The 13,036-nt window shown below is 38.4% G+C and overlaps 2 protein-coding genes across 3 annotated transcripts; one reads left to right on the plus strand and one right to left on the minus strand.

The window, feature by feature from the left end:
* Window positions 1–442: 442 nt before the first annotated feature.
* Window positions 443–3,573, plus strand: LOC134805340 (mediator of RNA polymerase II transcription subunit 8). 2 transcript variants are annotated; one of them, XM_063778743.1, is made up of 5 exons: window positions 490–507; window positions 665–872; window positions 1,967–2,212; window positions 2,655–2,751; window positions 3,267–3,573. In XM_063778743.1, exons 2-5 carry the CDS (start codon window positions 708–710, stop codon window positions 3,515–3,517), a joined length of 759 nt encoding a protein of 252 aa, XP_063634813.1. In that variant the 5' UTR covers window positions 490–507; window positions 665–707; the 3' UTR covers window positions 3,518–3,573. The 2 variants fall into 2 exon arrangements, with proteins under 2 accessions (XP_063634776.1, XP_063634813.1); XM_063778706.1 differs by having other exon boundaries at window positions 443–872.
* A 779-nt stretch (window positions 3,574–4,352) lies between these two features.
* LOC134793584 (T-complex protein 1 subunit delta) lies at window positions 4,353–12,838 on the minus strand. The gene is made up of 11 exons (XM_063765200.1): window positions 12,609–12,838; window positions 12,211–12,263; window positions 11,878–11,967; window positions 11,050–11,217; window positions 10,079–10,220; window positions 9,502–9,710; window positions 9,022–9,161; window positions 8,249–8,453; window positions 7,015–7,297; window positions 5,246–5,451; window positions 4,353–4,836 (listed from the first exon to the last, which is right to left on the minus strand). The coding sequence occupies exons 1-11, from the start codon at window positions 12,712–12,714 to the stop codon at window positions 4,819–4,821; spliced, it is 1,620 nt and encodes a 539-aa protein (XP_063621270.1). The 5' UTR covers window positions 12,715–12,838; the 3' UTR covers window positions 4,353–4,818.
* Window positions 12,839–13,036: the final 198 nt, after the last annotated feature.

The following is a 13,036-nucleotide window of genomic DNA, read 5'->3' on the forward strand; positions in this document are numbered from 1 at the left end:
ATAATTTATTTATTGGTAATTTTACGCCTACGATTTAAATAAGTACTTTTATTTACTTATTTTTACATAAATACAAGACGCGCTAGTAAAAAGTGGCAACATTGTCTTACTTTTTTTGGAATCTATACGGGGTCAAGCAGATCTTGTCAGTAGAAAAAGGCGGCAAATTTGAAAAATGTAGGCGTGAAAGGATATCGTCCCATAGAAAATTTGAATATCGCGCCTTTTTCTACTGACAAGATTTGCTTGGCCATCTATAATTATGATTTAGAGTATACACCAAGCGATTGGTTCGACCGTGTGTCAACGCTTTAACATATGTGGACTATAGATAGACCACGTTTTTTCCCTGGCAACAAAAGAGCGTGCTGTCAGTGAAATGATAGTTGACACTTGACAGTTGTAGTTGTTGTTGGCGTTGTTAGCTGGCTTTTCTTTTCTGAACAGAAATAAAATTATGTACTATATCTATACCTTTTTTATGTGGTTAAGCTGTTGTGTTGTTTGGTGGGCTACTATTGCTTATTTAATTATTACCTTGTGTTATTCTCATTAAGAGTATTCTGGACTCCACTCACTTTATTTATTTTGTGATGGAATGACAATTATGATTTCTTTATTTCTCAATTCTATCTATAATTTGTATCCTTTTTATTTATTTTAGCCATTTTTAAAAGTGAGAGATTTAGTTAAATTCCTATCTAAAAATGCAACGTGAAGAGAAGCAGTTGGAGGTAACTCTTCAAGCAATCCTGAACAGAGTCAATGATTTAAAAACTGCTATCCAGGCACTTATTGCTAAACTTGAAAATGAGTATGAAACTATCAACTGGCCAACTTTTCTGGATAACTATGCCATATTATCTGGTCATGTAAGTATTTTTGAAATATTATTTGCATATGATATTGACAGTGAACCGGTGTACCCTTATTTTATCGCCAAATTTTTTGCAGAATTTTGTTATACAGAAAATTATTCATAGAATAATCGAATCGCACAATTTTGTTACAATTAATTCTGTTTCTTTGATTATTCATTTCAAAGAAACATATTTTGTAACTTGATTAAAATTCAGAATATTTATTTAACGATTTTTAAATAAAATAATAGACTGACTGTAGAATTATTATTCATTGAATATTATTTGTGCGACACTACAGTTCACAGAATATTAATTTCAACAATTATTATTTTACAAAATTACCTTTCACATACTCGTAGTATTCATTGAAATTGCTAAAAAAGGAGTTTAGGTTACTTTAGAGCTACAACTTCTAAGAAAACGAACCCTTGCTGGAAAAGTGGGTTAGGTTAGAACTGCGACCCCCAAGAAAACGAACGGTTGCCAGAAAAGTGGGTTAGGTTAGGTTAGAACTGCGACCCCCAAGAAAACAAACTGTTGCCAGAAAAGTGGGTTAGGTTAGGTTAGAACTGCAACCCCCATAAAAACGAACTTTATCCATAAAAGTGGGTTAGGTTAAACCGGCAACCCCTAAAAACGAATTCCTTCCAGAGAAGCAGATTGCATTAAATTAACGACTAAATAAATTCGACTAAATGACTATTCTGTATATTAAATCCTGGTGAACCGTATTTATAAGAAGTGACTTTTCTACAGATCGATGACTCTGTGAAATGAAATTACATGAACAAATTGTTTTTGAAACAAAACTAATGTTTTAAATTTTTGGTGAAACATAACTAATCCGAACTAAAATTATTTGAAGTAAATATTCTATGTAAAGATTATTTTGCGATTTGAAATTACTTTCTAAAATTTTTAATTTAAAATTTTCTGTGAAACGAAAATCTGCAGAAAAATTGATGGCAAAATAAAGGTAAACCCAGTGAACCACATGATCCTATAGGTAAAATATTACTGTATACAGAATCACACTAGATTACCTGCAAACTTAACACATATCATGGATATTTACATTCTTATTCATTTAACATTCTTCACAGTTGACCGGCTTAAGTAAAATTCTGCAAGCAGAGATGGCTCCATCCTTGCGAGCTTTAGTGGTCTTGCCTCTACAATTGGGTTGTGAGAGGGATGAGGCACTTTCGAGGCTCACCGAGGGCAGGGTACCGGCTTGCACACATGACTTGGTGCCGGATCTGCTGCGAACGAAACCTGAACCGCAGGCAGAGCAGAGGCTGCAGCAGTTTAATCATAAAGCTAGCACACTTAGCTACGACACTGCTCAGGTAAGATTTAATTTTTACTTTGAAGTTATTTTATTATAGGTATATTTTTTATATATTGCTGTTATTTATTACAACCAGAGAACTTAATTCTCACCGCTTAACCTATTTAAAAAGCATTTAAGTAAGCAGTTTTTCTACTAGTCTCCTAATAAAAGTAAGCTAAATGTGACATTCTCTGGTAAATCTGAATTATGGTGATTGCGCTTTCGTTTTTTTAGCACCACATTACTATTGGAGCATTGTAAAGGTACTTTAAACCCATGGAATGTCATAAATTAGTAGACTATGGCGTGCCTTACAGAACATTGCTACTACTTCAATGCTGCCAGTCTATGCTATTTTTGTTTTTCAAGACTCAGAGAAATAGGTTAATACATTATTATTAAAAAATTGGAGAGGATTATCTGACTTGTAGTTACTAGGTTTTTATTATCATTTCCAGAAACAAGTAGCCCAATTCACAAAAGTTGTCAACCATGTTTGGGAGATTATATCCAAGGGGCGAGAGGATTGGGAAGGGGAGTCGATGAGATCACAAGGTGAGTATTGTTATTGTTTTGTCAAGCAACTGATGTAAAGGCCGTAACACACTATCGCACCGCACCGCGACCTTGGTGCATCGCACCCCGACCTTGGTGCGTCGCACCCATAAGTGAGAGCGAGATACAGATATATCTTTCTCGCTCTCACTTATGGGTGCGACGCACCAAGGTCGGGGTGCGGTGCGGTGCGTTAGTGTGATACCACTTTAAGAGTTTAAGTTTTTTTGTTATTCCTATTAAACAACTATAGACTGAGCTTGTTTTACGCGTCTACCGCCTTGTGTCTTAAATCTACAACTTAAACTTTGCGCCATAAACAGAGGATTCCTGTGCTGTACAGCACAGCTACAATCTTTTGACCGCCACTACTATCTTATGTAACTCGCAATAGTAAACTTTATTCGAATGTATTAAGGTTTATTTTGCGGTATAACTTTTGTCGGCTATAGCAGACTGTGAGGGTCAAAGGAGTCCCACGCTCCCTGTAATTTGAAAACATACATGTTTTCCAGGTATGCAACCGACGCACAGCATCGGCGACACGCACGCGCTGGTGACGGCGGTGGGCACGGGCAAGGGGCTGCGGCCGGGCATGGCGGCGCTGGGCGGCGTGGGCGTGGGCGTGGGCGGCGCGCTGGGCCCGCGCGGCGCGCCCGGCCCGCCGCCGCCGCCCGGCCCGCAGGCCCCCGCCATGCCTAAAGCGCCCTCCGCGATTAAGACCAATATTAAGGCGGCTAATCAGATACATCCCTATCAGCGATAGAGTTATTCTTATTTAATTATTATGATTTTAATGTAAGAGTAGTAAATAAATACATATATTTTACTATCATGCATTGCATTCAGTTTCTTATATCATTTAACCCTTTATTGTATTGTAACTATGGTTCAAAATTATTGTATATCGTCGTTTAGATGGGACTATTTCAATGACTAAATAAATTTATAAAGGCAAGAAAAAACTCAAAAGCAAGTAGAAAATTGTCATTTATACTTAATTATGACTTGAAGTTTTGTTACTGGACTATTATAGTTTGGTTACTATTGGGATTACCTATAACCAGAGATCGGACAAATTTGCGTCAATGCTCGCAATAATGTGGACCTGACTCCAAAATTGATTAAATAATTAATCATTTAATTAATTTCTTACCTGTGGTTTAATTTTGATTCTAATCAATAAATAACACACAGATTTCTTATAATGTATGTAAATTTATAAAAAAAATAATCAGTATGTTTTCCAAATTTTCTGTAGGTACTCATTTTTTATATCAACAATATATTTAAGTGCTATTTATTGACTAGGGAACCAAATTAAATGTTAGGTAAAAAATAATTAAATGACCAATTATTTAATCAAATTTGGAGTCATGTCCACATTATTGCGAGCAATGACGCCAATCTGTCCGATCTCTGCCTATAACTAACTTGGGACTATAGTGGTAAGTGGGAATAACCTGATTTTACGGTATCGAGTTTGTTGGCAGCTTTTGACGCAATGAAGCGTTGTTCGCGTTCAGTCAACAGGTCAATCTGACGTAAAGTTGGGTCACTGGGTCAGTGAGTCGATGGGATAAGTTAAATAAACAGGTCAATTGAATTAATACTTTTATTTTGAAATATTAATTTATTTAAAGTTGTGTGCAGTCCTTATTAAATTTTCCGGGACTTGAATTATTTGTAGCTAGTATCACAAAAAATACAAAAATCAATATATCCAAGATAGACAGGCTACACATTTAATACTAGGGAAAGTAATTCCCTAAAAGTTATTTCAATGCGAAAACAATAGTGCAGATATCTTCGGAAAATTATCTCGGACACAAGTACTTGTGACTAATATTTTAGGAACTTTCTTATTTTAGTTCCAATTTTTGTTGTGATATCAAGTTGTAAAAAGCAGTATATGAGACCTAACAGTCATTAATTCTGAATTAGTAATAATATAATATAACACTAAATGTGAACATACATAAATGCCATCCTGTGACGAAAATTAAAACAAGCGTTTATTGAAACTAAGGAGATTAAAACTAATACTTTGTGAATAGCGTAGGCACTTCAGTTCATAGTATTTACCTGAAAAGAAAAAATACTATGTTAGCATTCAGGTGTTGAGAATATTTATTAGAGGGTTTCATGTTGTTACTGTTATGTAGAGGCGCTCCTTTAAGGTATCGTAGGATTTTTTTTTGATATAACGGATTAATGTGGTACTGTAAAAATAGCAACACATTTACGGACTTTTTCTTTTCTAGGTACATATACATATAATGTGTAAACCACAGACATCAATAGAATTTCAACTTCAAAGGTTCGAATTGGATTACACTTTCGCTAAAATTTACTAGTCTAGAAATGAATCACAAAAAAGTATAAACTTTTATGAAACCTAGATCGGTGCGGTCTGGGAAAGTTAACTATCAGTGAAGCGTGTATGCCGGTCAATCAGTCAACCGGGTCACAGATAAGTATAGTGTATACTCACGATGTCGTCGATCTTGAGTATGGCGCGCACGGTCTCGGTGGCGAGCGCGAGCGCGGAGGCGGTAACGTGCAGCGGCTGCAGCACGTGCTCCTGCCGCATGTCCGTCACGCGCCCGCGCCGCACGTTCACGCCGGCGCCGGCCGCGCCCGACCCGCCCGCCGCGTGTGCCGCACGCAGCTCCGTCACCGTCTCGATCGGGTTCAAGCCTGTGGGGGGAGGATAAATAGAATGGATACATGTAATGGCAAGGTCGACGAGTCATTTTTTGAGTGACTTGCAAACCCGCTATATTTCAGAGAATAGTTATTTACGATAAAAGTGCGGAAAAGAGGAAATTCTCTCGTGTGTACCTATTCGCATGTGTATCGTACAACGTTTTACAGTACATATGGCCCTTTAAACTTTTGACATACGCACGAAAAGTGCTATTTTACGCACTAGTGCGGGAAAATAGGTCCATATGTACTGTAATAGTAGTTTATGTGACTGCTACATAATGAAAGGCATTAAAATACGAGTGTGGGTTTATGAAACGAATGAAATGAGTTTCATAATAGTATCACACGAGTGTTTTAATGCCTAATTATGTACAGTTACATACACTGCTTTATCTACACACATATTATAAACTTTCTATGATATATTCACTAACCTCATATTACAGCCGACATTGGGGCACTTTCCTCTCTGGCGGAACTCGCGGATATGAGCTGGCGTCTCCGAAATATCTTTATCGCACAATTTACACGAAACTTTTGTTATAGTTACTTTAAAAACAACAAAACAAATTATTTTTTACTTACAAATTAATTAAAATATAAACTGTACGTCAAATGGCGGCAAAGGAAAACTTTTTTCACGTATGTCACGCATCCGTAGTTTTTTTTTATTCAGAGACAAACTTAGAGTCGGGGTCGATTACCATATCGTCCGATACCAACTTACATACGGGATTTGTCAATATTGTATGCAATTGTCATTTGATTTCGAATAAAACGTCATGACGACTGATATTAGAATAGGGGTCAAATCAAATTGCTTTTTTTATTCAGAGATGTTCGAAATTTAAAATGCATTACCAAATCGATTTTGATATAGTAATGAAGCTATTACCACATTTTCACTGATAAGAAATTTGCTGTAACAAAACAGTTTATCGTAATGTGGGCCATTATTTACGGATTTCGAAGGCGTCATAGAGAGTTTATGATATGTGTGTAGATAAAAACCTTTTTCTCAAAAATGGACGGCAAAGTCGACTTTGCCGTTTAAAAAATAGGTCGCGAAGCGCGTAGTTTATGGTCAGTCAAAAATTCAAAAGTTAAAAACATTGCAGTCTCGATTTTGGGTCTGCAATGTTGCATACAAATTCCATTATTTGTCGAGTTCCAAACTTTTTAAAAGTTGAAATGGCCATATCAAATGAAGGCACAGGCCCATTAAACAGCCAAACAGATGATTAGTACCGCGACTACTTAGCTGTCTCAAATAGGTTGGCGTATTTTCGGCAGAAAAATACACTTCTATTTTTTATTAAAAAAGAAAAAGGCGGCAAAGCTAATTTTTTCAATTGTTTCTACTTTTTTCTGTGAAAATTTATACGTAAGAACGTTGTTTTTGTAAAATATTTGTATGATATGTATATTTCTTGCACCATTTTTGAGAAAAGCACTATATATGACTCGGCTGGAAGGCTGCAAGTAGCTACTTCCGAGCCTCGACAATAATGTACTATTTCTTAACTAGAATATATAGTAAAAAAAAATTACCCGCATTCTCGGCGAGCGTAGAAGGTATAACTTCGAGCGCATCAGAATAGGCGCGCAGGCAGTAGTGGTCGGCGCCGGGCGCGGCGATGGCGGCCCGGGCGAGCGCGGCGGCCGCGGCGGCCTCCGGAGCCCCCCCGCCCGGCAGCAGCGCGGGGCGGCGCGCCACGCAGCGCACGGCGCACAGCGCGTCGTGCAGCGAGCGCGCCGCCTCCGCCACCACGGCGCCCGACGACCCGCGCACCAGCACCGACACCGTGCGCCCGCCGCTAGCGCACCCCGTCATCTGGGAAAGAGTAAGGCTAGGTTCACGCGGCGACGTCCTGCACGTTTTTTCACGTATCCGATTTTAAACGTCCAACCGGTCGGGCGTTCGCACGGTAGATTTTCATTCGTTTAAAATCCGTTTTCACGCCGAGTAGCGACAGTTTTCACGCAGTTGTCGAAGTGGGCGGACGTCCGAGATGGATCCACGCTTCATCGTACTTTTATTTTGGTATCGATGGCGATAACGCTTTCGCCGCCGACAAAATAGAAAGTTTTGGGTACATCCTTTAAATAAAAAATCAGTGTGTAATAAAACATTTCAAAATTTATAGATACGCTAAACAAAGTTTTTCAATATCTTTCAATAGACGTCCGTCTATTGAAAGTTTTGTTCCACTAAATCAATTAATACTTCGTTATGTATAGAAGATTCGTCAACAATTTTGAAATAACCACGAAATTACAAACAAAATACGTGCGATCTCTCCAAAAAACGCTCGAGTACTATAGATGCTTGTTCGATAAAAAAACGTATAAAATCGTACCGTGTGAATCAAACAGAACTATACTACTCGCCACTGCGAACCGAATACGTTAAAGTTCATTCGATTTGCTTGACAAGTCCGATGAGTATCCGTTTAAACGTATAAACAATGTACGTTTTTTTGCAGTACAAACGCCGTGTGAATGGTTCTATGCACAAAGTATGTGCCACTATTTATCCGTTAAGACGTATACTGCAAAAAAACGTGCAGGACAATGCCGTGTGAACGAAGCCTAACGGTCGCTTAACGCCGTGTCTACATTTTTAAAGCCGGATCCGAATTACGTGCGACGCCCGTTTGACCGATAAAAGCAAACCGGTCCACGTTGACCAGGTTTTCGGCGGTGAAGTGGTCGAGCGAAGCGATCGGTCAGCAGCCGAGCTTCTTGCACGCGTCACATCTCACACATCTCGCTAATAACTCACCTTGATATACCTGCCGGAGGGCTCGTTGACCTCCTCGACCAGATCCACGTTGACCAAGTTCTCAGCGGTGAAGTGGTCGAGCGACGCGATGGGCCGGCAGCCGAGCGTCTTGCACACGAACTCGATGTCCTCGCGCTCGATATCCTTGATGACCATGCACTTGATCTTGTCGAGGAAGTGCACCGCTAGGTCACTCAGAGCGTCTCTGGAACAACGAAATTGGACGTCAATATTTAAGTTAAGTAAATAACATAATCATTATTATAAGCTTAGCGCCACTTGCACCATCCCACTAACCCGAGGTTAATCGATTAAACCGTTAACCTAATGTCAAATTATACTGACAATCATTGTAACTCCAGGTTTAACCGGTTAACACCGGGTTAATGAATGGTGCATAGCCACGCAAAGTTCGCGCAAAACAGTCATGCTGCTTAGGGTGGTATTCCTCCTGGTCAATTTCTTTGTCCAATGTGTATTATGCCTCACATTTTGCTTAATGAGAGTGAGACGCAATAACATTGGACCAAGATATTGGACAGATGGAATATCACCTTTAAGCAAGTCTCAAACAAAAACCTATAAAATGCAACATTTACTTCATTTTCCTTCAAGGTAATCTGATTGGCCAGTCTCTTTCGTACATACTGGGTATTTGCCTCAATTCTTGAGTTATTTGCTCATACATAAAATGCGGCTCGATCCTGATAGATGTGATTCTATCCTTAGCCTGTCTTGCGGGTAAAAAATGGATAGTTCGTTAGTAAACTGACCTGAGGATGGACTTCTGCACGAGCAGCACGTTGCAGCCCGCTTTCTTGATCTGCTTCACGATGTTCAGGATGTACTGGCGCTCCTCTTTGAGCACACGGTCCATCGCGGCGTAGTCCGACACGATTACGTTGTGGTCCATCTGTATACGAAATAAAGTCTAGTTATTTAAATACCTGACTTGTTTAAATTAAGTAGTTTTTTTTTATTAACTTTGACGCCAAAGACGTCATAAGTATCACGCCAATGGAAAGATTACTTTTCGGCTTTTAGGTTTTGATTTACATTGGCAAAAGTGAATCATTAGTTCATTGATCTTGATGTATTGTATTACGTACAGTTGAATAGGAACATTTTTCGCCTTATTACAAAGGAGTAAGGTGCAAAAGCGTAAAAATATATTTGAGTTGACTGTACAGTGTCTGGATAGACTGCACGAGCCACGCCCCACTCCAACACTCTCACTAACTACAGCTACTAACATCAGTCTTGGGCGGCGATATGCAGAACTGTATCAGGCCGACTTTGGCCTTCTCAAGCCTGTGCGGTCCGTTGACGTTGGCGGCGCGGTGCGGGATGACGAGGCCCTGCACGAGCTCGGTGTCCTCCACGGTGCCGCCGAGCCGCTCCAGCACCTTCACGTCCCGCAGGTCCACGCGCGCGCCCACGCCGCCCACTATCGGCTCCATCACTGGAAATCAACTACAGTTAGTACTCATTCCTGAGGGCGTTTTATAATAGGCGGGTCCACACAGAAATTGCCGCGCGAAACGTGCCTCGCCCGAGGCAACGCGGCCGAGGCACGTCTACACAATTCCCTTGCGAGGGGGCTCGTTTCGTGTGGACCCACCTAATGGTGTGAAGGATTGGCTATAAGGGCTTATGCACACCGCATTTGCCATCGACACGCGCTTTAAGAATGCCGCCATTCTGTAAGAGCAAAATAGTTAACTTGGATGAAGAAATTCAGTGCCAGATTACTGGGTATACCGGACCACCGACGTGCGGGATTATCGAGATTTCACTGTACAACAAATATTATTAGAATCAATAGCTCACCAGCGCGAATAGCCTGGACAGAAATAGGAGCCAAAATGGTTGAGTGCTGAGAAACAACTTTAGAGTTGAGGGATGTGGCTGCTGCCTGTAGCAGGGCTTCCTCGTTCTGGAGGTCCACGGGAGTCGCCATGCCTTCAATCACCTACGAGAATGGGGAACCATTAGAATAATTTATAAAGAGTTACAAGTTGTCTTAACAAAATAATTATTAATTCAAACAAATATATCTTTTCACTACCTTTGTACATATTTATATGGTGCTCTTTGTATACTCTATTCCACATGAATCTTTAAAAAAATGTAAACAAAAAGAGGCCATAATTCAATTATTATTGCACAAATTATTTGGGTTAGTTCCCAATTCACCAGATTCTTGTTTTGCCGGATTCCTGTTTCGCACGTCACAATCCGAGTATACGAGAATCCGGCAAATCGGGAACTAACCATTATTTGGTCAATATAGTGCAACATTTTGTGTTGACAATACAACACAACTGAGTTACATGGGTTTTGTTTTAATTTTTTAACCCTCGTGTGGCTTGTGTAATGCAGGAAAGTTGACATCTTTGGCGGCCAAATGGAAGTTATATGTATAATGAAACACTACAGTATAATTTAAATTAGGTATATTTATTAGTGTTCTTTATAAGTATTGTATTTCTTTATAAGTATTCTATTGTATTTCTGATTGTAGGTGTTTTAAAATATTGTCATTTTTGGATTGTACTTAATATGTAGGTACTGTAAAAAACTTTATGTTGTGTGTTGCTGTGTCCGAGCGTTGACACTTTTCATTTAAGTAAACTTAAATGTAATAATCTGTAGCTACATGTGTGATCCTGTAATTGGCTTTCCATCTCTTATTAATATGGCATACTCTGTATAGATAGCTGTTGGATCTCCATAACATAAATAAATAAAATAAAAATAAAATAAATAAGTGAATTTAAGCAGTTAAAAAAAAAAATTACCTGTAGGGCCATTTGTAGAGCTTTCTGGAACCCATCTGAAATGACTGTAGGATGGATGCCCTTCTGCAAGAGTTTTTCAGCCGAATCCAGCAGGGCTCCGGCAATCACCACCACTGAGGTAGTGCCGTCACCCGCCTCAATATCTTGGGCGCGGGACAGTTCTACCAACTGAAATGGCAACAAAATATACTCATAGCCAACTTGCGTCCTAAATGTTCCTGACTTCTAGTATTTCGTAGCCATACAATTATATGGAACTAAGCACTTTCTAAATCAGGCACTTTATGTAGTTAAAATTTAAAGTGAATAGCAATTAATACCATGTCCTCTACATGTTTGCCTTTGTAGATTGCATACATTTTGTTTTATTGTGTTTTCCACCTGTATTATGTACAATGTTTATATACATACATGTATGTATTTCAGAATCATGGTACACTATGAAAAATCCCAAGCATAATTATTTTTATATTACTCCACATAATACCAATATATAGCCTCAGGGCTACTTCTGAGGAGATCCTTCTAATGCTCAAATAACGAACTATAAACAAATTGTTATAAAATTGAAAACATGTGTTATCTTGTTTTTTTTTTCAGAAATGAATAACAATGACTCAATGACAAACATGTATGGTATGACACCAATTATTTCCAATTATGAATATCCTGGATTAGTAGACTCCAAGTAATGAATCATAAACTTTTCATATATAAAAAAAAATTAACCAATATCACTTTTCATACTTATATAAAACAAAATTAACCAATATTATTTAAGTAGAAACAACCTGTGTGAATATCTGGATATACACTGATAACCCTTACCATTTTAGCAGCTGGGTGAATCACGCTCATCTGTTTCAAAATAGTGGCTCCATCATTGGTTATTGTCACCTCACCATTCGCGGCTTGGATCTAAAAGTAAATATTTAGAATGAGCTGCAAAATGTTTCAATCTCAATGTTTTATATCCTTATCACTTTAGTAAAAGGCTTAATAGTAATTAAATTAAAAAGATAACAATTTATTTAAGGCTCTTTCAATTAATTAACATACTTTCCTTATTTGATGCTACACCACTGTAAGTACTTACAATACATAATGTGAATAAATAAAAAATTGTTGACTTGTAAATTTTCAGTAGAATTTAATTGTTACCATTTTGTCCATCCCGCGGGGCCCGAGACTGGTGCGGATAGCATCTGATACGGCTGGAAAATAATAATATACCTAGATGTAAATAATGAAACTAATCACACATATAACATAGAATCTGTGCCTTTCTACAGTAAATCATTAAGAAAGTTTCTAATTTTTATTCCCTTTCTATAGTCACATGACTAAACTTAGAACTTCAACAAAACCGAGACGTATAAAAAATGAAAATATCGCGTAAAACAGACGGTTAAAGGGAAAATAGCTATGTAGTTAGATAATTTAAGCCTCCTTATTACATAATGTTTTCGAAGATTATGTATTTCATTCATATATTGTCGTTGCAATAGAAATAAAAAATCAGATGTTATTAGTCATATAGGTAATCGTAGTGTAGATACCTTTTGCGGCATTTATGTTGCTCAGCCGAATGTCTGTCGGCTTGCTTTTATCCTTGTAAACAGCCGAATTAACTTTAGCGGAATCACCGCCCGCTTTAATAACCATTGTTGTTGGGTTAATTCACTTCGTTTATATCAAGATTCACACGATTAAAGCGGATTAAGAGTAGAAATATATTTCTCGAGTACTAGCACAAATATTAAAATTGTTGACACTGACAGTGACAGTTGCTTTGAACTCATTGAACTGACAGTTATCAAGTGTATTTTTCGATTTTTTTTTTCTCTGGATAATTGCACGCGGCGCAATTAGCTGGACCACGTAAAGGCAAGAGCATATAGACGGTCAAGCAAATCTTGTCAGTAGAAAAAGGCGCGAAATTCAAATTTTCTATAAGACGATATTCCGTCGCCCCTACATTTTTCAA

This window comes from Cydia splendana, chromosome 1, assembly GCF_910591565.1.
Source record: "Cydia splendana chromosome 1, ilCydSple1.2, whole genome shotgun sequence".
NCBI lineage: Eukaryota > Metazoa > Arthropoda > Insecta > Lepidoptera > Tortricidae > Cydia > Cydia splendana.